General features: G+C 45.2%; 2 protein-coding genes across 2 annotated transcripts in view; one reads left to right on the top strand and one right to left on the bottom strand.

Annotated features, from left to right (window-relative positions):
- Positions 1-17,792, top strand: part of ttc38 (tetratricopeptide repeat domain 38) — a 32,176-nt gene extending 14,384 nt beyond the window's left edge. The window contains exons 5-14 of the mRNA XM_064951536.1: positions 266-439; positions 8,324-8,399; positions 8,642-8,761; positions 9,176-9,235; positions 9,451-9,489; positions 11,780-11,861; positions 12,011-12,185; positions 15,182-15,341; positions 16,236-16,309; positions 17,212-17,792. Coding sequence (XP_064807608.1) covers positions 266-439; positions 8,324-8,399; positions 8,642-8,761; positions 9,176-9,235; positions 9,451-9,489; positions 11,780-11,861; positions 12,011-12,185; positions 15,182-15,341; positions 16,236-16,309; positions 17,212-17,299 — 1,048 coding nt within the window. The 3' untranslated portion in view covers positions 17,300-17,792. The remainder of the gene's footprint in view (positions 1-265; positions 440-8,323; positions 8,400-8,641; positions 8,762-9,175; positions 9,236-9,450; positions 9,490-11,779; positions 11,862-12,010; positions 12,186-15,181; positions 15,342-16,235; positions 16,310-17,211) is intronic.
- Positions 17,793-17,945: 153 nt separating this feature from the next.
- tspan33b (tetraspanin 33b) lies at positions 17,946-27,416 on the bottom strand. Its single transcript, XM_064951540.1, has 8 exons — positions 27,321-27,416; positions 24,362-24,419; positions 24,017-24,144; positions 23,732-23,806; positions 23,114-23,209; positions 21,786-21,914; positions 19,043-19,204; positions 17,946-18,052 (listed from the first exon to the last, which is right to left on the bottom strand). The coding sequence occupies exons 1-8, from the start codon at positions 27,414-27,416 to the stop codon at positions 17,984-17,986; spliced, it is 813 nt and encodes a 270-aa protein (XP_064807612.1). The 3' UTR covers positions 17,946-17,983.
- Between the last annotated feature and the right edge of the window lie 415 nt (positions 27,417-27,831).

The following is a 27,831-nucleotide window of genomic DNA, read 5'->3' as shown; positions in this document are numbered from 1 at the left end:
CCAGTATCTTTGTTTTTACCAGGCGACTCGGCCTTATGACTTGGTCACATGCTTCTAAAAACAGTTCCTTCCTTAAGTCTACAAATACATCTAAGCTATAGAGAAATAATATGAATCTCCAAGAGCACAATTAAGTAGCACAACTCCAATCTAAACCCAAGGTAACATCTCTCATTTGATCTGATGTTGATTTGCTTTCATTGCGTTCCTGTGGTTTTAATGTGACTTAAGACAATAGAGAATAACTACTCTCTGTCCCCTGTAGGAATTTCCCTAAGGCGTGTGATGTTTGGGAGGAGATCCTGGTGGAACACCCTACTGACCTGCTCGCCCTGAAGTTTTCCCACGACAGCTTCTTCTACCTAGGGGCACAGATCCAGATGAGAGACTCTGTGGCCCGGGTGCTGCCTCACTGGAAGCCCCACATGCCTCTCTATAGGTAGGTGCTGCCTCACTGGAAGCCCCCCCCTCTCTATAGGTAGTCATTACACAATTGCACATGGGTCTTTTTTTTACTCTGAGGATATGCAATTGTTAGCTGTACCAAGGGGGTCTTATCTGATTGTTAGGGCATTGTGATAGGTTCATGGCATTTACACTGAACAAAAATATAAATGTTACTTGTAAAGTGTTGGTTTCATGAGCTGAAATAAAATATCCCAGAAATGTTGCACATGCACAAAAAGCTTATTTCTCAGATTTTGTGCACAAATTTGTTTCCATCCATGTTAGTGAGCATTTCTCATTTGCCAAGATATTCCTTGCCTGTCAGGTGGATGGCTTATCGAAAAGCTGATTTTTAAATAGCATGCTCATTACACAGGTGCACCTTGTGCTGGTGGCAAAAGTCCAGTCAAAAATTTGTAGTTTTGTCAAGTTTTGTAACTGGCATGCTGACTGCAGAAATGCACACCAGAGCTGTTGCCAGAGAATTTCATGTAACTCTTTCTACCATAAGCTGCCTCTAATATCGTATTACAGAATATGGCAGTATTCCCAACTGTCCTTACAACCACAGACCACGTGTAACCATGCCAGCCCAGGACCTCCACATTCTGCTTCTTCACCTGCGGGATCATCTGCGATCATCTGCGGTTTGCACAACCAAATAATTTCTGCACAAACTGTCAGAAACCGTGTCAGGGAAACTCATCTGCTTGCTCGTCATCCTCACCAATGTCTTGACCTGACTGCAGTTTAGCGTCGTAACCGACTTCAGTGGGCAAATGCTCACCTTCTATGGCCACTGGCACGCTGGTGAAGTGTGCTCTTCATGAATGAATCCCAGTTTAAAATGTACCGGACAGATGGCAGGCAGTGTGTATGGTGTCGTATTATTGAGCGGTTTGCTGATGTGAACAGTGCCCCCATGGTGGCAGTGGGGTTATGGTATCGGCAGGCATAAGCTACGGCTATTTGAATTCACAGAGATACCATGATGAGATCCTGAGGCCCATTGTCGTGCCGTTCATCCGCTAACATCATGTTTCAGCACGATAATGCACGGCCCCATGACGCAAGAATTTGTACATAATTCCTGGAAGCTGAAAATGGTGGTTCTTTCATGGCCTGCATGCTCACCAGACATGTCAGACCAACAGATGCTTCTCTATATTCCCAGTCATGTGAAGGTCATAGATTAGGGCCTAATGAATTCATTTCAATTGACTGATTTCCTTATATATATTGTGGCAAAGAAGGGGGTCGAGTGGTAAATGGCAGATATGTGAGAGCAGAACTAATAAACGGGCTCTGCCCGATCACTAAAATGGCCACCCCTGTCAGAACTACAGATCACAAAATGGCCGACCACCAAAACTACAAGTCCCAGAAGCAAGGGGAACCCTCAGAAGGTGGAGCCAACCCACAGATAAAGGGTCAAGAAAAACCAGGAAGAGAAGAAGAGAGTGCTGGAAGGATCTATGAACAATAGAGAAAGAGACAATAGAGATTGGCTGGATTTACCGTGTATGAGTTGGACTGTTTTGGACTGTTTTGGACTTACTGTTGGCGTTTGGACCTGGACCTACCGAGAACCCGATTCGTGTACCGAACCCTGCTATCCTTGACCTCGCCTACGGCCTGGGTGGACCAGGACGGAGAAACAAACACACAGGTACTGTCCTGTTCGAAAGAACTCTCATTCTTGGGTGATTTGGTGACAGTTTACCACTTAGTTTGTGACAAACGCTCCTAACCTTGAAGAGGTTTGCCACACGTGGTGGAGGATGCGGACATGGACTAACCATACCACTGGTTAGGTAGAAGAAAAAGAAAAATGTTCAGTTAGCACTCCAAAGGGGAGTCAGGTTTTTTTTGTGGCTTTGTTTGGTTAGGACAGTTTCTCAGGAAAATGAGTATGGAGGGAGCCATACAGGCCCTGTTACAAGCGGCGGCCGCCCAACAAGAGGCAACTAGAGCTCAACAAATAGCTCATCAGGATGCAATGCGAATGTATCAGGACACGTTACAGGTCCAGCACCGCACCAACCAGCTGCTCAGAGAAGAGCAAGAGAGAAACACCCGGGAGTTAAGAGAAGGCCTAAAGGTTCTAGCGGACCAAATTGGGGCTCAATTACCAGCTGCAAATACCCAGAGGAGGGCCAATCATTTTCTTCAAAAAATGACAGCGCAGGATGATGTGGAAGCATATCTTACCACCTTCGAAAGGACGGCAGAGAGGGAGAAGTGGCCAAAAGAAGAATGGGCAGGGCTTCTGGCACCATACCTGGCATGGGACGCTCAAAAAGCGTATTTCGACCTGGAGTTGAAAGATGCACAGGATTACGATAAACTAAAGGGAGAGATCCTGACTAGACTGGGAGTGACCAATACCGTGAGGGCACACCGCTTCCACCAGTGGTCCTACCGACCGGGACAACCCCCACGAACACAGATGTTCGATTTGATTCACCTGGCACGGAAATGGTTGCGACCAGAGACCCGGTCATCCGCCGAGATCGTCAAGACCATCGTACTCAACCAGTTTCAGCGAGGTCTACCCCAAGAAGTGAGACGATGGGTTGGCCAGAACGAGGTACTTTCCGCCGACCATCTCGTGGGCCTGGTTGAACGGTATTGTATGGCAGGAACAGCTGAGCAGGCACAGGAGGAAAGATTCCCGTTCCCCAGGCATGGGCAAACCAGCGGACAGGGTAAGGCTGTCCCGGCATATAGAGGGGGAAGAGAGCAGCGTGGGGCCATGAGGAATGAATCAGAATCAGGCCGAGACACTAGGGGAAAAAACGGAAACCGGGACTGGGTGTCGAAGGGTCTCCCCCCCCCGAACCCCTATTATCTGTTACAATTGTAATCAACCAGGACATATTGCAGCCTACTGCCCTATTAAAGAAGATGATATACGGTATGCATGTCCTGTTGTAACCACTGTACTTGAAAGATCAAGAAACAAACATATGTGCAGGGTGAAGGTTGAAGGGAAAGAGGTTGAAGCACTGCTGGATTCCGGCAGTATGCTAACCCTGGTCGTTGCAAGCCTAGTGCCGAATCATAAACTGGATACAAGACAGGATATCAGTGTTACATGCATTCATGGGGATACCCGTCTGTACCCCACTGCCTTAGTGAGCATACAAACAGAGGACGGTCTGCTGGATTATGAGGTCGGTGTGGTCCCAAAGATGCCATATGATATAATATTGGGTTAGAGACTTTCCTAACTTTGCGAAGTTAGGCCACAAGAATGGCATATTTGAGAAGCCAACAACCCTGACCAAGCAGGAAGAAGCATGGGGCCTTCAACCAAAGCCAGGAAAAGAGGTCTCCCAGGGGACAACATCACAAGTGCTAGTAGGGGAGGAGGAGGATGAAGTGGCAAACCTCGCTGATAACGAACAGCCCGGTACTAGTGGGGCTGGGGTCGGTCTGAATCCAGAGGGCGACGATCTAGAACCCGCAGACCTGGCAGGTTCCTTGACTAATTTTGGGACGGCCCAAAACCAGGATCCAACCCTGCAGCAAGCCAGAGCAGATGTGCAGGTCGTAGATGGTACTCCCATAAATGTTGGTATGATGCCTAATAGTTTTCCCCACTTCATCATGAAAAAGGGTTTGGTGTACAGAGCCTCGAAAATAGGGGTTGATGTGGTGGAACAGTTGTTGGTTCCCACTCGGTACCGGAGGACAGTACTGGATCTAGCTCATGGGCACATTCTGGGTGGACACCTTGGTATCGATAAAACCCGAGACCGGATTGTAAGGAGGTTTTACTGGCCAGGAATTCAAGCTGAAGTGGCTCGGCATTGTGGAGAGTGCCCGGAGTGCCAGTTAACAGCTCCCCGACCAGCTGTTAGAAGCCCGTTAGTGCCACTCCCCATAATCGAAACACCATTTGAGAGGATAGCGATGGATTTATTGGGCCCACTACCCAAATCCGCCAGAGGGCACCAATACATTCTGGTCATTCTAGATTATGCCACTCGCTACCCAGAAGCCATTCCCCTTTGGACAATGGCTTCCAAGAATATTGCAAAGGAATTAGTGCTCTTGTTCACCAGGGTAGGGGTTCCAAAGGAGATCCTTACCGACTGTTACGAATCCCTTTTGGCCCGACAGTCTAGGGGGATGGTAATGAGACTCGTAACATAACTCATGCAAATTATTATTGTGACAAAGGAAAAGTGTGAACGAAATAAGCACGACAACTGAAATCTACCGTCAAACTCTAGGTTTATTTATAAACACACGGTAATGGGGGAGCAGGAAAAGGGGCTGAGCTGGACCCAAGGAAAGAAACAATAAGTATTCAAAAACACCCCTAAGCTAGACTAGCCTACTTTAACAACAGCTAACTAACCAAAAATACAGTGGGTGGTCCGCCCAGTTCTAACTAGTGTATTTAACAAAGTTCACCTACGGGTAGTGTATGCCCATGGGCGACTTGTCTTGGTTTCCCCCTTTTCCACCAGCAATCAAACACAAACACCATAACCAAAAACAATACTCACAGGTGATGACAAAGTGCTATGAGGTGCTTAAACAAAAGAGAGGTTACGACACAAAGCGAGAGTGAAACACAGAGACCTACAGACATGGCATTTACAGAGAGATTGAGCTGAGCTGGGCTCTAGAACAAACAAATGATGGGGTTTTTAAACCATGGGGAAGGAACTGTGATAGGTTTAGGAAATATGAGGAGGTGTGTCTTCTGATTGATGATTGATTGTTGACTGATTGGGGAGTGATGATTTTCACCTGTGAGGGGAGAAGGAGAGAAAAGAAACACACACACAGGATACACACACACACAGGATAACTGTATCCGTAACACCGACCAGGGACCCCCTTTATGTCCCGAATTATGGCGGACCTTTGTAAACTGTGGCAGGTGAAACAGTTGAGGACATCGGTTTACCATCCTCAGACGGACGGGCTGGTCGAGAGATTCAACCGTACCCTGAAGTCAATGCTCAGGAAGGTAATCGATAAGGATGGGAAGAACTGGGATTGCATGTTGCCGTATCTGATGTTTGCCATTAGAGAGGTTCCTCAAGCCTCGCTGGGGTTTTCTCCCTTTGAGCTGGTATATGGGAGGCATCCCCGGGAAACCTGGGAGCACCAATCCACCCCGTATATTAGTGTCATAGAGCACGTCACGGCAATGCAAGACAGGATAGCCACAGTCATGCCCACCATCAGAGAGCACATGAGACAAGCACAGGAGCACCAGCGGCACACTTATAACTGGCAGGCTACCCTGAGGGAATTTCAACCGGGAGATAAGGTGTTAGTGCTGATCCCCACAGTAGAGTGTAAACTACTGGCCACATGGAAAGGACCATATGAAGTACTGGAGAGAATAGGAGAAGTCAATTATCGGATCCGACAGCCAGGTCGACGGCCCCAGGAACAGATTTATCACATAAATCTGTTAAAATCATGGAGAGAGAGAGAAACACTAATGGTCACATACCCCACACACACTCAGGAGACAGCCGAAGTAAATATCTCACCCACTCTGTCCCCAGCACAAGTACAGGAAGTGAAGACCCTGATCCAGAAGAACAGAGATGTGTTTTCAGAGGTACCTGGCCGAACTGAGGTTACGGCTCATGATATCGTTTCCCTACCAGGGAGAAAAGTGAGTAGGAGGCCATATCGGGTACCCGAGGCTCGACGGGCCGCGATTAGAGCAGAGGCGGAGAAATGTTGACAGCTGGAGTGATCGAAGAGTCACATAGTGAGTGGTCTAGCCCAATTGTGATGGTCTCCAAGCCCGATGGGTCTTTGCGGTTCTGTAACGACTTTCGGAAGGTAAATGAAATCTCCAAGTTTGATGCCTACCCCATGCCCCGAGTAGATGAACTACTGGAGAAAATTGGTAATGCTCGGTACATTACGACTCTTGATCTGACAAAAGGGTACTGGCAAATTCCTCTGACCCCCAGGGCCAAAGAAAAGACAGCCTTTGCAACACCTGAAGGTTTGTTTCAATACACCGTCATGCCATTCGGCTTACACGGGGCCCCAGCCACCTTTCAACGGCTCATGGACAAAGTCCTAAAACCGCACAAAGCATATGCCACAGCTTATTTAGATGACGTGGGGATCTACAGCCTAGATTGGGAATCCCACTTACCCCGGGTACAGGCAGTGTTAGACGCCCTTAGAAAGGCAGGGCTCACGGCAAACCCTGCCAAGTGTTATGTGGGGTTAGAGGAAACAGATTATCTGGGATACACTGTGGGAAGAGGGTTAATCAAACCCCAACATAAGAAGGTGAAGGCAATTAGAGAATGGCCAAAACCAGTAAATAAGAAGCAGGTTCGAGCCTTCCTAGGGCTGACGGGTTACTACCGGAAGTTCATCCCAAGTTATGCCACAGTGGCCGCCCCACTTACCGACATGACTAGAGCCAGAGGGCCAAACATGGTCAAATGGGATGAAAGGGCCACCAAAGCATTTAGGACATTACAGGAGGCTCTCTGCTGTAATCCAGTGCTGGTGGTACCAGACTTTGAGAGAGTTTATGGTTCAGACGGATGCCTCAGAGGTCGGCTTGGGAGCAGTGCTATCCCAAGAGGTAGAAGGGGTGGAACACCCCATCCTGTTTTTAAGCAGGAAGCTGGAACCACGGGAAACCAACTACTCAGTCGTTGAGAAAGGGACGCTGGCAGTAAAGTGGGCTCTAGAAAGCCTGAAATACTACCTGCTGGGGCGCCACTTCACCCTCATCAGTGACCATGCCACACTCACCTGGATGCATAGGGCTAAAGAGAAGAACGCTCGGGTGATGCGGTGGTTTTTGAGTCTCCAACCGTTTCATTTTGACTTGAAACACAGAGCAGTGAAGGAAATGGGAAACGTGGATGGGTTATCCCGCATGCACGCATATTTTGCTGCGGTAGCCCGACCTAGGGGGTCAGATCTAGGGGTAGAGATGTGTGGCAAAGAAGGGGGTCGAGTGGTAAATGGCAGATATGTGAGAGCAGAACTAATAAACAGGCTCTGCCCGATCACTAAAATGGCCACCCCTGTCAGAACTACAGATCACAAACTGGCCGACCACCAAAACTACAAGTCCCAGAAGCAAGGGGAACCCTCAGAAGGTGGAGCCAACCCACAGATAAAGGGTCAAGAAAAAACCAGGAAGAGAAGAAGAGAGTGCTGGAAGGATCTATGAACAATAAAGAGACAATAGAGATTGGCTGGATTTACCGTGTATGAGTTGGACTGTTTTGGACTTACCTGTTGGCGTTTGGACCTGGACCTACCGAGAACCCGATTTGTGTACCGAACCCTGCTATCCTTGACCTCGCCTACGGCCTGGGTGGACCAGGACGGAGAAACAAACACACAGGTACTGTCCTGTTCGAAAGAACTCTCATTCTTGGGTGATTTGGTGACAGTTTACCACTTAGTTTGTGACAAACGCTCCTAACCTTGAAGAGGTTTGCCACAATATATATTTTTCAAGTACTGAGACGCAAGGATTCAGTCAGATATAGACTTTGTAATACTGTATTTTTCATATCATGTGAACTCTTAAGGGCCATTCTTGTTAAATAACTCGTAGTATTTCATCATAGGCTCCCTCTCGGCTAGACAGTAATTGCCTCTGTATATAAGTGTTTACTGTGATCAACAATCACCGCTGGCAGTCAGACCATGAGTCCCAACAGTCGATTTCAAATCGAATGATCCCATTTTAAAGCTTTTTTTTTCTTGGATGGCTATTTATTATAGGGCGTTATAATTCATCCTTAAATGCACTACACGAATATTGACCTAGCTAGCTTGCCTCGGGTCTGCTATTGCTGTAGCACTGCTTTAATACTTGTACTTTCTTTGCTTTTTCCTGCAGCTACCTAAAAGGCTTATATTCCTTTGGACTTCTGGAGACTCATTTTTATGACCAGGCTGAGAAAATAGCTAAAGAGGTAAGATGTTTCTGGCGGTGTCAATTTGCCATGGAAATGATTTGGAGCTGTAAATCATTCATTCTGTCGTCATGCAACGATGACCTCCGCTGGTTAAATTGTCCAACCTTGATGGCAATCAAACCACATTCAGTAGATGTCTATTACTGTGCAGACGTTTCTGTTGCGTAGGCAATCAACTAGACTGACCAATGTGCTACCATGAGGTAGTTCAATCTACAATCTTCTCCTCTAACCCCCAGGGCCTGGCTCTAACCCCGGAGGATGCCTGGTGTGTCCACTCTGTAGCCCACGTCTACGAGATGAAGGCTGAGGTGGAAAAGGGCCTCAAGTTCATGGAGAGCACAGAGAAAGACTGGGCGGTGGGTTTTCATCACGAGTCCATCTGCTGCATGTTGTGTCATTCAACACTTCAATATGGCCTGGTACCAGATCTGTTTGTGCTGTCTTTCCAGCTCCTTGAAAAAAAAAAAAAATCACCTTTTTTATTTAACTAGGGAAGTCAGTTAAGAACAAATCCATTATTTATTATGAAGGCCTACTGAGGAACAGTGGGTTAACTGCCCTTTTCAGTAGCAGAACGACAGATTTTTACCTTGTCATCTCGGAGATTCAATCCAGCTACCTTTCAGTTACTGGCCCAACGCTCTAACCACTAGGCCACCTGCCGCCCCAACTCCTATAGTCATTGTCATGCCAATGCATACAGCTCTGGCACCAGGTTAGGCTTCAACTATCTGTAAATACGTAATTAACTTTGACGTTTTCATTTGCAGGGATGTGACATGCTAGCCTGTCACAACTACTGGCATTGGGCCCTATACTTCATCGAAAAGGTACAGATTGTAATGAGATACTCCAATCAAGTGCACTGTTATCACACAGTAGGGCTGTTGGGATACAATTTATATTTGTTGTACCTTTCTGTGGGTTCTCTGAAGTGTGAAGTTGATTACAGTTGGACATGTTTTGTATTAGTGTGCCTTATTTGTGTAATTAACTTTTAGACTCATACTTGTTTTTCAAATTGGATTTGTTTTCTCCCCCACAGGGAGATTATGATGCAGCTCTGAACATATTTGACAGCCAGGTTAGTGCTCTCAATAAGTTCTCATCAAGACTAATTTGGCCTCGCAGATGGCGTACCAAAGTCCTTCCAAGAATCCTACTGTAGCAGCACTTACTGTATGGGAGCAGAGTAAAAGCTATATGGTGTGTTTATGTTGTGCTGCAGACTGGGGGTCAATGTGTGTCATTCAGGTCTAAAGTCAAAGATAGAAGTTCAATCGGTTTTTGTTCACAACATGATAGCGGTGTGGTATTTTTTATGGGCAAAGAGTAAATCCAAAGCGAATGGAGGGGAAATCAGTGCCGTAACTAAGGTTGCTGCAGGGAGTTTCAGACCTCACTAAAACTCCAATGTTCCAATATCTAGTGGAAAGCCTTCCCAGAAGAGGGGAGGATGTACTTACTTTTGGGTGGGTGGGACACAACTACTCATTCCAGGGTCTTTATTTTTACTCTTTTCTACATTGGCGAATAATATTGACGACATCAAAACTATATGAAATAACAAATATGGAATCATGTAGTAGTCCTGTTGAAAAACAAATGATAGTACCACTAAGTGCAAACCCAGATTGGATGTCGTAGAGCTGCAGAATGCTGTGGTAGCCATGCTGGTTAAGTGTGCCTTTTGAATTCTAAATAAATCACTGTCACCAGCAAAGCACCATCACACCTTCATGGTGGGAACCACACATGCAGAGATCATCCATTCACCTACTCTGCATCTCACAAAGACACGGCGGTTGGAACAAAAAATCTAAAATTTGGAGGACAGATTTCCACCTGTCTAATGTCCATTGCTCGTATTTCTTGGCAAAAGCAAGTCTCTTCTTGTTGATGTCCTTTAGTAGTGGTTTCTTTGCAGCAATTGGACCGTGAAGGCCTGATTCACGCAGTCTCCTCTGAACAGTTGATGTTGATGTGTCTGTTACTTGAACTCTGAAGCATTTATTTGGGCTGCAATTTCTGAGGCTGGTAACTCTAATGAACTTAACCTCTGCAGCAGAGGTAAATTTGTCTCTTCCTTTCTTGTGGCGGTCCTCATGAGAGCCAGTTTCAGCATAGTGCTTGATGGTTTTTGCGACTGCACTTGAAGAAACGTTCAAAGTTCTTTAAATGTTCTGTATTGACTGACCGATGGGCTGTTTCTCTTTGCTTATTTGTTCTTTCCATAACATGGACTTGGTCTTTTACCAAATAGGGCTATCTTCTGTATACTACCCCTACCTTGTCACAACACAAGTGATTGGCTCAAACGCATTCAGAAGTTAAGAAATTGCACAAATGAACTTTTAAGAGGGCACACCTGTTAATTGAAATGCATTCCAGGTGACTACCTCATGAAGCTGGTTGAGATAATGAGTGCAAAGCTGTCAAGGCGAAGGGTGGCTACTTTGAAGAATCTCAAATGTAAAATATATTTTGATTTTGGTTAACACTTTTTATATATATTTTTTTCTCTTACAACATGATTCCATATGTGTTATTTCATCGTCTACAATGTAGAAAATAATAAAAAATAAAGAAAAGCCCTTGAATGATTAGGTGTGTCCAAGCTATTGACTGTGTGTTTATATATTCTGTTATTTTTATTAGAATACATGTGTCCTCGTAGGTAGTTACAGCCCTGGAAAATATGAACAGTAAAGCTACATTGTGTCTCTGGAACATATGCTGTAATTTTATAATATGCTAAATAAACTGGGTGGTTCGAGCCCTGAATGCTGATTGGCTGACAGCCGTGGTATATCAGACCGTATAGTTTTGCTGCTTTAATTACATTGGAAACAAGTTTATAATAGCAATAAGGCACCTCGGGAGTTTGTGGTATATGGCCAATCCAAGCCCTCCGTGTTGCGTCGTGCATAAGAACAGTCATATACCACACCCCCTCCTGCATTATTGCTTAATTACAGCAGTCAAGTCTGCCCTTATTATTTTATTGGTACATTGGGAATGGATAGGGAACTACTGTATCATTTCTAGAAAGTAAAGCAAGTATGAGGTGGTAGGGTAGCCTAGGTGGTTAAAGTGTAAACGAAAGGTTGCAAGTTCAAATCCCCGAGCTGACAAGGTACAAATCTGTCGTTCTGCCCCTGAACAGGCAGTTAACCCACTGTTCCTAGGCCGTTATTGAAAATACGAATTTGTTCTTAACTGACTTGCCTAGTAAAATAAAGGTTAAATAAAAAATGAGCAAATTAATATTCCCTTGTTGGAGAGGCATTTAAACACATAGTTACCCATACGGCTGAAGTCACAGGTTGTGACATACGGCTGTGTACTGAACAGAAGTGACTGTTTCCCCTCAGGTGTCTCGGCGCGGTAGGGCTTCAGGGGCCATGCTGGACACTGTGGATGCCTGCTCTCTACTCTACAGACTGGAGATGGAGGGTAAGACATGCTTACTGCTCAAGTTTACTGTTACGTGTACTCAACTTACTATGTGTATCTAGTGTCTAGTCAGGTGTGTGTGTGTCTTATCGATAGGCTTGTGTTCAATGTTTGTTTGTGTTTTGATTTACTTTCTTCCTGTGTGTCAGGTGTGTGCGTGAAGGACCGTTGGCGGGAGCTGCAACAACTCACAGAGCCCCACACTGACGACCATGTGCTGTTGTTCAACGACCTCCACTTCCTCATGTCGTCGCTGGGAGCCAAGGAATCTGGGGGAGCGGCCCAGTCCCAGCGCCTGCTGGAGGGCCTCCGGGAGCGGGCCAAGTGAGCACCACACCACCGCTGGCTTATGAAACTCCTACACAGCCCCCTTACATAACACACGAGGAGAAAACGAGTGGGAGTATGACTGGTGGGGTGAGAGGGATAAGCCTCAGAGTGGAGAAAGAGCTCAGGGTTGCTCGCTCTCCCACAGGTTGTGGTGTTTACATGTGTGGCTGTAATGTGTTCTGACACCCCTGACCACAGGCTCTATACACTATGTTCCTCAGCGAACAACCCCTTCTGCCAAAATATCCAATCCTGGGCAGTTGTCATGTTTCTGATTGTTACGTAACAGGAAAATGTAGCGTGGAGGCAGCCAAGGCACCTTTGGGCCAATGCAGCTTTTTGAGAGGGGAAAAATCAATTCCCAAAGTGAGGAGAGAAACTCTATTCTATTTTGAATTGGCCGACTGGGCTCTTTCAGATGCGCTTTTGGTCAATTAATTTTGCTTGCGTAATGCTTTCTGTTTTGACAATTTGCATCCGGGTATCCTGGAAGGATATTGACCTCATCCCATCAGTAGAGGATGTCTGGTTGCTCTTCAAAACTGCTTTTCTCACCATCTTAATTAAATGAGCATTCCCCGTTCAAAAATGTAGAACTAAGAACAGATATAGCCCTTGGTTCACCCCAGACTTGACTGCCCTTGACCATCACAAAAACATCCTGTTGTGTTCTGCATTAGCATCGAATAGCCCCCGTGATATGCAACTTTTTGGGGAACTCAGGAACCGATTTATAGTCAGTTAAGAAAGCGAAGGCTAGCTTTCTCAAACAGAAAATGGTTTCCTGTAGCACTAACTCCAAAAAGTTCTGGGACACTGTAAAGTCCATGGAGAATAAGAGCACCTCCTCCCAGCTGCCCACTGCAGTAAGGATAGGGAACACTGTCACCACCGATAAATCTACGATAATCGATCATTTCAATAAGCATTTTTCTACGGCTGGCCATGCTTTCCACCTGGCTGGTCATGGGTGCACCTCAGCCACGCTCCACGGTCCTAAACAATATCATAACCGCCATCGATAAAAGACAGTACTGTGCAACAGTCTTCATCGACCTGGCCAAGGCTTTCTGTCAATCACAGCGTTCTTATCGACAGACTCAATAGCCTTGGCTTCTCAAATGACTGCCTCGCCTGGTTCACCAACTACTTCTCAGAGTTCAGTGTGTCAAATTGGAGGGCCTTTTGTCCGGACCTCTGGCAGTCTCTATGGGGCTGCCCCAGGGTTCAATTCTTGGGCCGATTATTTTCTCTGTATAAATCAATGACGTTGCTGTTGGTGATTCCCTGATCCACCTCTACGCAGACGACACCATTCTGTATACATCTGGCCTTTCTTTGGACTCCTCCAAACGAGCTTCAACGCCATACAAACCTCCTTCCTTGGCCTCCAACTGCTTTTAAATGCTAGTAAAACTAAGTGCATTCTCTTCAACTAATTGCTGCCCGCACCCTCCCGCCCGACTAGCATCACTACTCTGGACGGTTCTGACCTAGAATATGTGGACAACTACAAATACCTAGGTGTCTGGTTACTGTAAACTCTCCTTCCAGACTCACATTAAGTGTCTCCAATCCAAAATTAAATCTAGAATCAGCTTCCTATTTCGCAACAAAGCCTCCCTCACTCATGCTGCCAAACATACCCTCGTAAAACTGACTATCCTACTGATCGTTGACTTCAGCGATGTCATTTATAAAATAGCCTCCAACACTCTACTCAGACTACATCCAGTTTGCTATCACAGTGCCATCTGTTTTGTCACCAAAGCTCCATATACTCCCCACCACTGCGACCTGTATGCTCTTGTTAGCTGGCCCTCACTATATTTGTATTTTTTTAACCCCTTTTTCTCCCCAATTTTGTGGTATCCAATTGTTTAGTAGCTACTATCTTGTCTCATCGCTACAACTGCCGTACGGGCTCGGGAGAGAAGGTTGAAAGTCATGCGTCCTCCGATACCCAACCAAGCCGCACTGCTTCTTAACACAGCGCGCATCCAACCCGGAAGCCAGAGGAAACACCGTGCTCCTGGCAACTTTGGTTAGCGTGCACTGAGCCCGGCCCGCCACAGGATTCGCTGGTGCGCGATGAGGCAAGGATTTCCCTACCGGCCAAACCCTCCCTAACCCGGACAACGCTAGGCCAATTGTGCGTCGCCCCACGGACCTCCCAGTCGCGGCCGGTTACGACAGAGCCTGGCTGTGCGCGAACCAAAATCTGGCCCTCACTATATATTCGTCGCCAAACCCACTGGCTCCAGGTCATCTATAAGTCTTTGCTAGGCAAAGCCCTGACTTATCTCAGCTCACTGGTCACCATAGCAACACCCACCCGTAGCACGCGCCCCAATGGGTATATTTCACTTGTCATCCCCAACACTTCCTTTGGCCGCCTTTCCTTCCAGTCCTCTGCTGCCAATACCTGGAACGAATTGCAAAAATCACTGAAGCTGGAGTCTAACTCTCAGCAGCAGCTGTCAGAGCTTGTTCTCAACTGGCCTACCTGGTTAAATAAAAGTCAAATAAAAATCTGGAAAATAAAAAAGTTCTAACTAGCCAATGTCACCAGGTGAGTGGATGGTAGCTAATAGACTTGCTCTTTATGAGCCACAAACATAACCACTACTGTGATCTTAAATGTGTGTTGAGCAGTAGAGTTGACTGTAGTAAAATCCTTTATCTTATTTGGTATTTCTTGTGTTGTTTGGTGAGATCCCCAGCCACACACACCATGTGTCTTTACAGATCACCTGATGTTTACCACCACCATTTGTCTGGTCCTGGTGGTCGAGTGTAATTTCCCAAATATTACCAAAATATAAGTACTGTGACAGAGTAGGCTACCAAAAATTATACTCATGGTTTATTTGATTCCTTTGAGGGATCACATACAGTTCAGTGAGAGCATACATTTTTTTTTTTGTAAGTATAATAGGGCTTTTGACATCCTCTATTGTCTTCGATCTTCTCTCCTGCTGTGTGTCTAGTGTTCCAGAGGAGAACTACCAGCACCTGCTGGCTGGCAGCGTGGGGCTGCCCATGTGTCAGGCCCTGCTGGAGTACGACCAGGGCAACTACAGCCGTGCCGTGGAGCTCCTGCAGCCCATACGCTACCGCTTGATGGAGATAGGAGGCAGTGACGCGCAGGTGAGACCCACATTTTGTGAACCATCGGGGGGGTTTTCAGGAGCTCTATGGGCTTTCAAACCTACGCCTGGAGTGAAAAGCATGTTCAATAGGGAATGTCCTTTTTGGAAGTGCTTTTTAGACCAGGAATAGATATAATCTATGTCAGAAAAAAGGACCTTTGACAAACACTCACTGAGGCATTCAGGCTATGGCAGTCTGTGCTTCTAATAGGCCTATGGGAATGTAAAGCACAATGCAATGAGTGATAAATAATTTAACCCTGTGTTAATTTAACCACAATACAATCGTCCTTAGGCGCTGTTCATAGGGAAATGATCCTTATTTAGATACAACCATAGAACTAAGAATTAATGGGCTTGGAAGCTCTTACCCTGGCAATTGACTGGTAAACTCATGGGTACACTCAATGGCTGCCTGGTATTGCAATAATTTCCATGGTAATATGGAATGTTACATCAACTGATGCTGGATTGACATTTTAAATGATGCTAACCGATGTGGCTCATGTAATGTCAGTAGAGATGACTCAACAAATCACAGCACAGATTGAAGGGTACTCTTCCTGCTTTTACTTCCTGGCATGGGTACTGTACACTCAAAATGGCTGCCAGTATACCCATTATGTTATCATTGACCTGAATGGAGATGGCCTTTCTATCCATTCTTATTTCTATGGGTACAACAGCAGGGTCGTATTCACTTGGGAAGAAACGGACAGGTGCTACCCGAACTTGTCCAATAAGATGTTTTTTTTTCTCCGTTGCACAACCTTTCTGAAATGGTGTGCCCTTGTGAACATGATCCAGAGGGGGAGACGCAGTATGTTCTGTGGTAAAAACATATGTTGGGTCTCGTGTGTATTGTAATTGCCTTGTTTGTTCCATTTCTCAGAGAGACGTCTTTAATCTGCTGCTGATTCACGCAGCAATGAAGTCAGGAGTGACTCATCACCAGAAATTAGCCAGGTAAAATACATTGATGGGCTGCCCAATGCTGTGTCACTGTGATTGGACAATGACATAGAGGCCGAGCATGTTTCTTTCTCAAAATAGACATCGATGAGAAAGAAAGTGTTGGGTTCTGAACAAACAGGAGTTAACTCAAACGCAAAACTAGTAAAAGCTCTAACCCATTTTATTCAACCCACTGGGTGCCTCAGCTGCAATCACACTTTGCACATGATCAAACAACCATTTATATGTCCAGATGAGATGAGGGGTGTAACTTCTCAACTGCTATCTGTTGCCCAATACTGCCTAACGGTTGTGCTGTCGTCTTCGTTGATCGAGCCGCCTGGTAGCAGCTGCTCTTTATCCGGTCACTTCTCCATGATGTTTACAAGTGATGTTCTACTCAACAGACCTCGGTCATACTCTGTTTCCCTTTTCTCCCATAGTAACTTTTCATACACAGAGTCCCTATTCACCCTTGATCCGTGACACGTGCATTTATTATACATGCAACGTAATCAATAAGTTCTTATATAATGACAGGAATACAGTTTAAGTTAGAACCCAACAAAAGTGAATGGCTAAATACACATGACTAAGAAAATGGTCCTCTGTCCAGTAAGATTTTATTTTCTCTCGTCTTCTGCTCCCTGTGCTCCCTCGTTAGGGGAGTAGAAGAAGAAACAATATCTTGACTGTTGAATTTCATCAGTATGTTCTCATGGCTAAGCTTGTCCTTATTGACACCCCCTGAAGTCTGTAAAATGCAAGCGTGTCTGGGTGCAATACAGTACACAATTATCTGTATACAGTGTACTGTACCTGCTGATTACCGTTGCAGAGTGCCAGTTAGATGTTCTACTCTAAAGAACTCAATCTAGAACTGTCCTTTTTTGTCTTGTGTTGTCCTTCTGGAGATGTTTGTTGGTAGAGCGTGAGGCAACGAAGCCCAACTCTCCCCTCACTGACCGGCTGATCCAGAGAGCCCATGTCCTGCATGCCTAACCTGGGCAGAGGGCCTAAAGCTGGATGTCACTGAGTCTGGACCAGGGGCTACTGCAGAGGTACCCTCCCCAAATTGACTGGATGGTTGGCTGAAGAATGTGGCCTTTATTCTTCAGTTACGTGGACCTAATAGAAATGATCATCAACATGGTCCATTATCAAACTTTTCAATAACCAATGATTTCTATAACTTCAACATTTGTGAAAAAGTATGTTCAATATCCAATGATTTCTATAACTTCAACATTTGTGAAAAAGTATGTTCAATATCCAATGATTTCTATAACTTCAACATTTGTGAAAAAGTATGTTCAATTGAATGTTCTGTAACACAACATTTACAGTGTCATATAGCAAATTATATTAGCAATCACACTTTGAAATATAAATAATACATCCTTTTCAGAAAAGAATATCCTCATGTCAATATAAATCATATTTAAAATCATGTATAAATAATGTAATAAATAAACACTTCCAATGTCTGCCTTTAGTCATCTAAGTCCAGCATATAATGACACACATCCATACGGTCTATACAGCACACCACTAAATCAGATGCTCCGAAGGCTGTGTAATGTAACCGTAGATGGATGCCCTTTGTTAACCGGAGTGGCCAGTACTTCTTCTCTGTTCTCTCCAAGTTGTTCTGTTATTTTCTGGGTCGGTCGGGCCATCCTCTTCTCACAACACTGAGCAGATCTCATCCTGGATCTGAGAGATGAGGATCTGGGAGAGCACAATGCCTGCAATCTGACGGAGACAAGAACACACTCTGGCAGCGTCCCAAATAGCACACTATTCCCTACACAGTGCACTAGTTTTTTTCCGAGCCCAGTATGTGGAATAGGGTCTCATTTGGGTCGCAGGCTGGGTGCTAACTCACCGCCACTCTGAGATAAAGTTTAATATGGCTTACTAAGAACATTCTCTGAAGGTCAAAACTTGCGTGGCTTTACCATGCACAGTGGATACAATTCTATTGCTTAGCAAATTTCATCTAACATCTGCATGAAAACAGACTGCAGTCTGATAGTTATTCTTTGACCTTAACACATTCTGTTTGTTTTAACTTGCATCAATAGGAGCTTTTTTTGTGCAAGTGATCACAGCATCGGGTGATGTAAACAACAGTTAAATAAATGAAGACAGGGAAAGTAGGCATTGACTCCTGCTCTTGAATACGACGCCACATCAAAGCTGTCGGAATTGTAAGGCAATTGTTTTGACGTGACTCGTGGGTAATTTACACACTTCCCTCTCGGAGGAGACCAGATCAGTGGAATATCAGAGCGAGGGATAGAGAGAAAAAGGGATAGATGGAGATACTGTAGGCGGAGAGAGAAGTGACAGATGAGAGTAGTGAGCAGCCCCGTTCATTAGTGACTGTACAAACTGCACACAGCACTCTGAGAAATGAGCTACTGTACCAGCAGACAAGAGTGGGTGAGTCATGCAACTTAATTAAACACCAACTTAAATTATCCCACATTTTGAAAGCTTTCAAGGCTATTATAGGGATGTGATTCATGAGTGTCTCACACTCAGGATGTGAGGGAATATAGGCATGGATAATATCTTACCACATCATGTAAGTAGGCCACCATCTCAGTGGTGGTTTTTATAATCCCAACCCGAATCTAAAATCTGCCTGTGCCTCATTTCTGTTGTATGCAGACCCACTATGAGAAGGCCGGTGTTCCCCACTCCACCTCCTGTATGTAGCCATTGTGCATGGGTTACCTGAGGCAGGGAGAGACCCAGAGCTAGAGCCCCCACCAATAGCAGGTGGGACTCAATCCACCGAACCGCCCGGTCTGCACAACCCACTGGATAGATGGACTTGGTGGCCTCTAGGTAGTTCTGAGTCTGGACTCCAAAGCCACACTTGGTGTTGATCACAACCTGTACAGAGACAAAATAACATTAAGACTTCATACATAAGCAATCGTGATGCGCTGTTGACTCAAAACAGATAATTGCATTGTAATAACATACGAGTTGAATTATAAATCAACGCATCGACTTAAATGAATTGTGATTCATTTAATCTGCTATAATTGCCGTGTAGTTACAGCATGTGAACTGCAGGTTGTAGCACTACCTTGGTTCTTGTGTTTAGTTAATGGGTTTCTGATCTCGTTGTAAACGGTCAGTGTAATTCTATCCAGAGTGAGAAATCATCTATGCTTTTGTCTGTAGATCTCCATTTAAGTGTTTTAATTCTCTTCAGTAATGAGGGTAATGTCAGCATTTATACATAATGACCTGTGTGTGTGTAAGTCTATATCTATGTAAGGTTAGTGACCTTAACCCATCCCACTTCTTACACCAACGCTGCGAATTCAGAGATTGGCCCCTACCGGGACTCAATCCCCGGTCCAGCGACTGTCAACCCAACACCTTAACTGTTACACCAAGGGACCCAAACCCCTTGATCAGGCTGCTGTCGGGTTAACGTACATACAGTGCATTCAGAAATACCCCCAAAATACACACACCACATGTCAAAGTGGAATCATATTTTTTACAAGGTAATCAAATGAAAAGCTGAAATGTCTTGAGTCAATAAGTATTCAACCCCTTTTTTTATGGCAAGCCTAAATAAGTTCAGGAGTAAACATTTACTAAAGAGGTCGCAAGTTGCATGGACTCACTGTGTGCAATAATAGTGTTTAAAACAATTTTTTATGACTACCTCATCTCTGTACCCCACACATGCAATTTCCCTCAGTCGTGCAGGGAATTTCAAACACAGATTTAACCAATTCCTCACAAAGAAGGGCACCTATTGGTAGATGGGTAGAAACATTTGAAAGCAAACATTGAATATCCCTTTGAACATGGTGAAATTATTAATTACGCATTGAATGGTGTATCAATACACTACATCACTACAAAGATATAGACGTCCATCGAATCGGTGGCCGGAGAGGAAGGAAACTGCTCAGGGATTTCATCATGAGCCCAATGGTGACTAAAACAGAGTTGAATGAATGTGATAGGAGAACTGAGGATGGATCAACAACATTGTAGTTACTCCACAGTAGTGGAGAGGGTAGAAAGCTCCTCGGCGTACATCACGGACAAACTTAAATGGTCCACCCACACAGACAGCGTGGTGAAGAAGGCACAGCAGTGCCTCTTCAACCTCAGGAGGCTGAAGAAATTCGAATTGTCACCAAAAACACTCAACTTTTAAAGATGCACAATCGAGAGCATCCTGTCGGGCTGTATCATCGCCTAGTACGGCAACTGCTCCGCCCATAATCGTAAGGCTCTCCAGAGGGTAGTGAGGTCTGCACAACGCATCACCGGGAGCAAACTACCTGCCCTCCAGGACACCGACACCACCCGATGTCACAGGAAGGCCAATAAGATCATCAAGGACAACAACCACCCAAGCCACTGCCTGTTCACCCCACTATCATCCAGAAGGCGAGGTCAGTACAGGTGCATCAAAGCGGGGACCGAGAGACTGAAAAACAGCTTCTATCTGAATGTATGCTTGTCATCAGCAAGGGTGTTTTTTAGGATAAAATCCTAGAGGGAAAACCTGGTTCAGTCTGCTTTCAGGCAGACACTGGGAGACAAATTCACCTTTCAGCAGGAAAGGCCAAATATACACTGAATTGACAAAACATGAAGATTGAACACATTTTCCCTCAGAACAGCCTCAGTCAGGGCATGGACTCTACAAGATGTCGAAAGCGTTCCACAGGGATGCTGTCCCATGTTGACTCCAATGCTTCCCACAGTTGTCTGGATGTCCTTTGGGTGGTGGACCATTCTTAATACACACAGGAAACTGTTGAATGTGAAAAACCCAGAACTGTTGCAATTCTTCTCAACTGTCTCAAGGCTTCAAAGTCCTTCTTTAACCGGTCTCCTCCCCTTCATCTACACTGATTGGTGTGGATTTAACAAGTGACATCAATAAGGGATCATAGCTTTCACCTGGATTCGCCTGGTCAGTCTGTCATGGAAAGAGCAGGTGTTCTTAATGTTTGATACACTCGGTGTACACTGGAGTTGCTTACCAAAACGACATTGAATGTTCCTGAGTTGCTTAGTTACAGTTTTGACTTAAATCGGCTTAAATCTATGGCAAGACTGTCTCGCAATGATCAACAATCAATTGGAGAGTGCTTGAAGAATAAAAATAAATAAATAATGTGCAAATATTGTACAATCCAGGTGTGCAAAGCTCTTAGAGACTTACTCATAAAGACTCACAGTTGTAACCGCTGCCCAAGGTAATTCTAACATGTATTGCCTCAGGGGTGTGAATACTTATGTAAATGGGATTTCTGTGTTTTCGTTTCAATAAGTTGGCAAACATTTCATTATGGGGTATTGTGTGTATATTATATATATATTTTTAAATTCATTTTGAATTCAGGCTGTGACAACAAAATGTGGAATAAGTAAAGGGGTATGAATACTTTCAGAATGCACTGCATGTATGTTTTGAGCCCCCACCCACCTCTCCTGGTACGGGGGTGCAGCAGGAGTAAGGGACCGCACAGCGCTCAGAGCTGGGGTTCCCCTGGGTGCAGTTGAAGTACAGGTTCCATGACCAGTCAGTGTAGTTGTTCCAGCCGCAGCACTTGAACTGAGAGAAGGAGAAATATAAGGAAAAGGGATCATTAGAAACATTGTCTGGTACATTCTCTCACTCTCCACTCCTGGGAGGACCCGCCAGCAGCCGAAGTGTGCCCGTACGTGCAGATGGGTGAACCCGCCAGCAGCCGAAGTGTGCCCGTACGTGCAGATGGGTGAACCCGCCAGCAGCCGAAGTGTGCCCGTACGTGCAGATGGGTGAACACGCCAGCAGCCGAAGTGTGCCCGTACGTGCAGATGGGTGAACACGCCAGCAGCCGAAGTGTGCCCGTACGTGCAGATGGGTGAACACGCCAGCAGCCGAAGTGTGCCCGTACGTGCAGATGGTTGAACACGCCAGCAGCCGAAGTGTGCCCGTACGTGCAGATGGGTGAACACGCGAGGGGAAATGCAGAATGCGTTGAACAGCATGTTACTCAGGGGCTTTCATGTGGGAAGCCTGATTGAAGCTGGGGTAACAGAACTTTTGATCTGAGGTCACTCTGTGGTGTCCTGGTTAACATGTTAAGTCAACCTCCCCAATGGGAACAGGTCAGTTGCAAAGACTTCAAAATGTCGTTGTGTGCCTATTGGGACTCGCAGTAATGAACTCAACCCGGGTGTGATGTGGTTTAACTTATTAAGAGAAAATAGCATGTTATGTAAGTGTGGAATGTAGTGGAATAGACTACCTCTCTCTGAATGTAGTGGAATAGACTACCTCTCTCTGAATGTAGTGGAATAGATTACCTCTCTCTGAATGTAGTGGAATAGATTACCTCTCTCTGAATGTAGTGGAATAGATTACCTCTCTCTGAATGTAGTGGAATAGATTACCTCTCTGAATGTAGTGGAATAGACTACCTCTCTCTGAATGTAGTGGAATAGACTACCTCTCTCTGAATGTAGTGGAATAGATTACCTCTCTCTGAATGTAGTGGAATAGATTACCTCTCTCTGAATGTAGTGGAATAGACTACCTCTCTCTGAATGTAGTGGAATAGATTACCTCTCTCTGAATGTAGTGGAATAGACTACCTCTCTCTGAATGTAGTGGAATAGATTACCTCTCTCTGAATGTAGTGGAATAGACTACCTCTCTCTGAATGTAGTGGAATAGATTACCTCTCTCTGAATGTAGTGGAATAGACTACCTCTCTCTGAATGTAGTGGAATAGATTACCTCTCTCTGAATGTAGTGGAATAGATTACCTCTCTCTGAATGTAGTCCATGAGGTTCTGCAGATCCAGGTCATCCCTGTAGTGCACGATGGCTTTATTCACAAACTTCCCCAGAGCGTCTCGTGTCTGGGGTTACAGAGTAGAAGGAGGATAGGTATGTAAAGTACTATGTTCATGTAAATCGGCTTGTTTGATTATGGGAATGGCCCCTAGGGGATGTTTTGAGAGAGCTTTAAGTATGGGGCCCTGGGGCTGGAATAGATGGCTCCTAATGTGCTATGACGGCTGTAATAACATATGCTTTAGAGTGGTAATACGCCCACGGTCCCCCTGGAGAATCTCTCCCCCTACCACCCTTCCTTGCTGTCTGTCACCCACAGTATGCCTCTAGGCACCTCCCGAATGTCATTAACGGCAAACATCCTAGAAGAGATCTTGTTGAAATTGAACATTTGGTTCCACTTTGAAGTGACAGAGCGTTTGAATCATTTAGCGGATGGGGAGAGGATGCTGCGAGGGTGGTTAAACTGCCCTGTTTTAGCAGCGACGGGAGTGCAGACACGAAGACAGCACAGAGAGAGAGTAGGAACTAGACAGACACCAGGCTGTAGGCGCAGTACCAGACCCCAGGAAGTGTAGAAACAGTACCTGGTCTGAATAGAAGAAGCCCAGGACAGCTATGGCCAGCTGAGTGAGGAAGACCAGAGTCAGACTGAAGGAGAACTGGAGAAGAAGAGACGTTACAGAGATAGTATTCTGTCAGAGGCAGGTAGGTACAGAGTTTCCCATAAGTGCTATTTCCAGTCCTGACCTTTTTAACGTTCTCCAATAGAGGGAAAAAGTTGTACTGAATATCATTTAGGAGCACCTTCTTCCGACCATCTTCATATTTATTGTTTAAAGGTGGCTTGAATATGAAAAGCTTGGCCTTACCGTCTTCAGAAGGTGAATGTTTTCTCGCAGGGCTCCGATGCAGCCGCAGAAGGTGATGAAGAACATGACCACGCCCACCACGATCAGGATGACCGCTGGGTTGATCAGGAACGTGTCTCTGACCGTGTCTGCAAGAGACGAACACAGACAACCGTGTGGTGTGACCCACTAGCACAACCTACTATGAGCTGGGGGGATCTTTCTGGGCACCTCTACTGGGGATTCATTTCACAGTGATATTGGAATGAATGAAAGGCAAACCATGTGATGAAGTTAAGATTGTAGAAAGCATATTTTCAGATACAGATGTATGGCTTGGAATATGCAGAATAAAATGGGTCATACCTGTTGCTTTTTGAACCTTTGCATATACCCCTATAGCAACAATCAGCAAGGAGAAGACCTGAAAGAGGACAATAAATCAGATATGCATATAATCTCCTTTAAAATAGTAATAATACAACTTTTTTTAGATCAGGAAACCCTTAACAGTTAATAACTTGGGTCTCTATTCAATCTGAATCACAGACACTCAGCTTTACAGCGTGATTGAAATTTACAGGCAATGTTGCCGCTTTAGCGGAGACCACATTCATGATAAACGCTGCATATGTCGGCTCAATCTGAAATGACCTTTTACATTTCTATCGTGGAATCCGTTACGCTTCAGCCTGACAGATTGAATAGAGCCCTTAAAATGCTGTTTTTTGTTTTTTGTTGCTACGGTTTTCAACCTTGGGCTTAGGGCTATTCATCAAATCAGTCGAGGCTTTCCTTCAATTTTTCTCCATTTATTTTTTGGGAATTGTCTAGTTCATTTGTCAGCTTTTGCTGTGTAGTTTCTTCTTTGCCAAACTAATCTCAGACAGAAGATTTGATAGTTGTTCCAGCTCTTCATTGTATTTCTATTCTTTTTTGGCAGACAGACATTTGGCTACCCTATTCTTGGAGCTAGAGTTCTTGGAGCTAGCCCCTGTCAGTAGGTGATGTGTACTCTGTCAAAAAGCACAGCCCTGAAGTCGTTAAGAGTTCTGTTTTCAAAATCTATTTCCCTACATGATTGTTATACCACCTTGAATGATGATTTGTATGATTTGTCTTTTGTTTACAGAACCCCTGATAGGCTTCCTGATGGCCAATAGTGTGTGGTTCTGAGAGAGCTTGTACACCGTAGGATCTCTCTGTGAAATTAATTGCACAAGCTCCTATTTAAACATACAAAATTGGTTGTCTCATACTGCTTTGTCTCGTTGAAATAAAAAAAAAATGTTTTGCAAGAGAGACTTGCATTGACCATTAACAATCATAGACGTCTTTGCTTGATAGATAGTATGGTTTGTTTGCGAGGAGGACACATGAGAGAATTAAAATGGTTTGTTGTGCGCTGTCTTTCAGTCATGGAATCATCAACGTCTGAAAAGAGTTGCTGTCATAACCGCCTTGGTTGGAGAGCAATACCTAGCAACAGTGTACTTTTCCATTTATGACCTCTAGATAATACATCCACACACAACACAGTTTGATTGGAGCTCCAGTGTTTTCAAGATTGTCAAATAAATTACTACTGTAATTGTTGCTCTTAGGTTGCCTGTGATGCCCTCTTGGCTGGCTGGCTGAAACATGCCTATTGTATAGAATTGGTCTGTGCTGGCCTCCTGGGTGATGCAGCGGTCTAAGACACTGCATCGCAGTGCTAGTGGTGTTACTACAGACCCGGGTTCATTCCATAGGACAGAGCACAATTGGCCCAGCGTCGTCCAGGTTAGGTTTGGTCCGGGGGGACTTTACTTGGCTCATCACGCCCTAGCGACTCCTTGTGGTGGGCCGGGTGCCTGCAGGCTGACCCCCGGTCGCCAGTTGAACGGTGTTTTCTCCGACACATTGGTGCGGCTGGCTTCTGGGTAAAGAGAGCAGGTGTTTAGAAGTCTGGTTTGGTGGGTCATGTTTTGGAGGACGCATGACTCCACGTTCGCCTCTCCTGAGCCCGTTGGGGAGTTGCAGGGACGAGACAAGATCGTAATTGGGGAGACAAAATCAAAGAAAAAAAATTTGGTCTGTGCTGGGAATAAGGTACACTGGTACACTGATTCCAGATATGTTCCCAGGCTTTGAACAGGGAGAAACGGTCCTGTATCCTGGGTGGATTGTGTTTGGGCGGCCTGAGCCCCTGACTCAGCTGAGCCAAGCCAGGGGGACGAGACTGGAACAAAAGGCTGTAGCACTGCAGTCCAGGGCTTGTCCAGATAAACACACAACTAGCCCAGTGATGTTTGGCTGCCACCGGTCCCCTGGCCTGGACGGTTCAATAACACACTCTGCACATCTCTGTTCTCTCTTTTTGCCTAGACATGGATGAAGAAGGATTGATAGAGCGGTGATATCACAGGTTGCAATATATTCCCGATGGGATTTGCTCCTGCACAAAGAGCCAATGGAACTTCAATGCGACTCCCATCCCGTGAGTGCTTCGTCTCTCGTCTATCACATAATCTCTGCCCTATCCTTTATCTTATTGTAGCTGTCTGCTCACCCAATGAGATAAAACCCCAGTGATATCTCTATGGCTTCAACACCATGCACCAGCATCAAGCCCCCTGTCTATCTGCCGCGTGGCCGCACACTCACAATGACGACATGGTCATGTGAGCTTTAGGACAGCCATTCAGCCCCTGTGCTTGGTAGAAGAGATAATCAGTCTATAGGAGACATCCGACAATATGCTCTTTAACAAACGGGTGGTGTTGAAGACTTACCAGACACACAAGCTCTTCATTGAATAAACACAATACTGGCTAAATAGCTTAGACTGTAGGCTTTAGGTCTACACTACAACAAACGTGTAACTTTTGGTCATGTAAAAGATAACCATTCCTCATCGCATTTAACAATTTAGTGGACATTTTACACCACCCCCAAGACTTTCAGCAGGTTTTTAGGAATAATTAATTGTGCAAAGTTCATGAAGAACCATTGAAATGAGACAGTAAATTTCACCTACAACGTGTCAGATTGATATATTGTTGCTGTGAATGTCGACATTTTACAGTTGTGAATCATCTGAACAGGGAGCGTCTGCCAGCTATTTGCAGCCCAGGAAACCTTTCTGAGTTATATCTCTGCATGTTTAATTCATGAGCGTTTAGCTTGAGAGCGTATTTCTGTTTTAGAAGTGCAGCATTCTGTTGCTCAGTGGTCTGTACACTGCCTACTGTACATTACACATATCCACAGCCAGATCACTGGTGCTTAGGGCTTACGTTTGTTACAGTATGTTAGAGGTATTCAGCCGAGTGGCTCCACTTACCCAGAACAAGAAGCTGAAAAAGAACAGGAAGTACCTTATCCAAGGGTTGATGAAGGAAAAAGTCTCGGCTCGGTTAAGATTCAATTTCCTATCCATTTTTGTTCTCTTCTATGCTCCAAAAAATGTAAATATACCCAGAAAACTTAAGTCTTCCTTGGGAAAGAGGTCTTCTGACCTCAATGGCACGTCCCAGTTAAATAAAAGTTAATAAATAAAATAAAAACCTCCAAAAACAAACACAGAAATGCCTAGTCCAAACCCAGAGATATTTGACCACCATACGAATCAGCCCCTTGTGTAAAGTTTGCTGCCTAAAAAGGGGGGCTAGCAGCTGTGACGCTGCCCTGCCATGGCTGGTAAGCACCAGAACTGTCCTGCAAGCCCAGGAATCAGGTTACACAAAATATCTGTGGCCTCAGTGCTGCTGAATGGCCAATTGGCCCAGGAGCTTTAATGTATTGTCAGCCTGTCTGTCACTGAGGCTGCCTGTCACTCTCAATAAACAACCTGG

Source organism: Oncorhynchus masou, chromosome 31 (genome assembly GCF_036934945.1).
Source record: "Oncorhynchus masou masou isolate Uvic2021 chromosome 31, UVic_Omas_1.1, whole genome shotgun sequence".
NCBI classification, from domain to species: domain Eukaryota; kingdom Metazoa; phylum Chordata; class Actinopteri; order Salmoniformes; family Salmonidae; genus Oncorhynchus; species Oncorhynchus masou.
Note: the sequence above shows the minus strand (reverse complement) of the source record. Positions and strands in the feature narration are given on the sequence as shown.

Excerpts from the sequence above, each read along its gene's own strand:
- tspan33b (XM_064951540.1), bottom strand. The coding sequence starts at position 27,416 with ATGGATAGGAAATTGAATCTTAACCGAGCCGAGACTTTTTCCTTCATC. Across the intron at positions 24,420-27,320 it reads TTTTCAGCTTCTTGTTCTGG|GTCTTCTCCTTGCTGATTGT; the intron begins GTAAGTGGAGCC and ends GTCCTCTTTCAG. Across the intron at positions 23,210-23,731 it reads GCTTCTTCTATTCAGACCAG|ACACGAGACGCTCTGGGGAA; the intron begins GTACTGTTTCTA and ends CTGTAACCCCAG.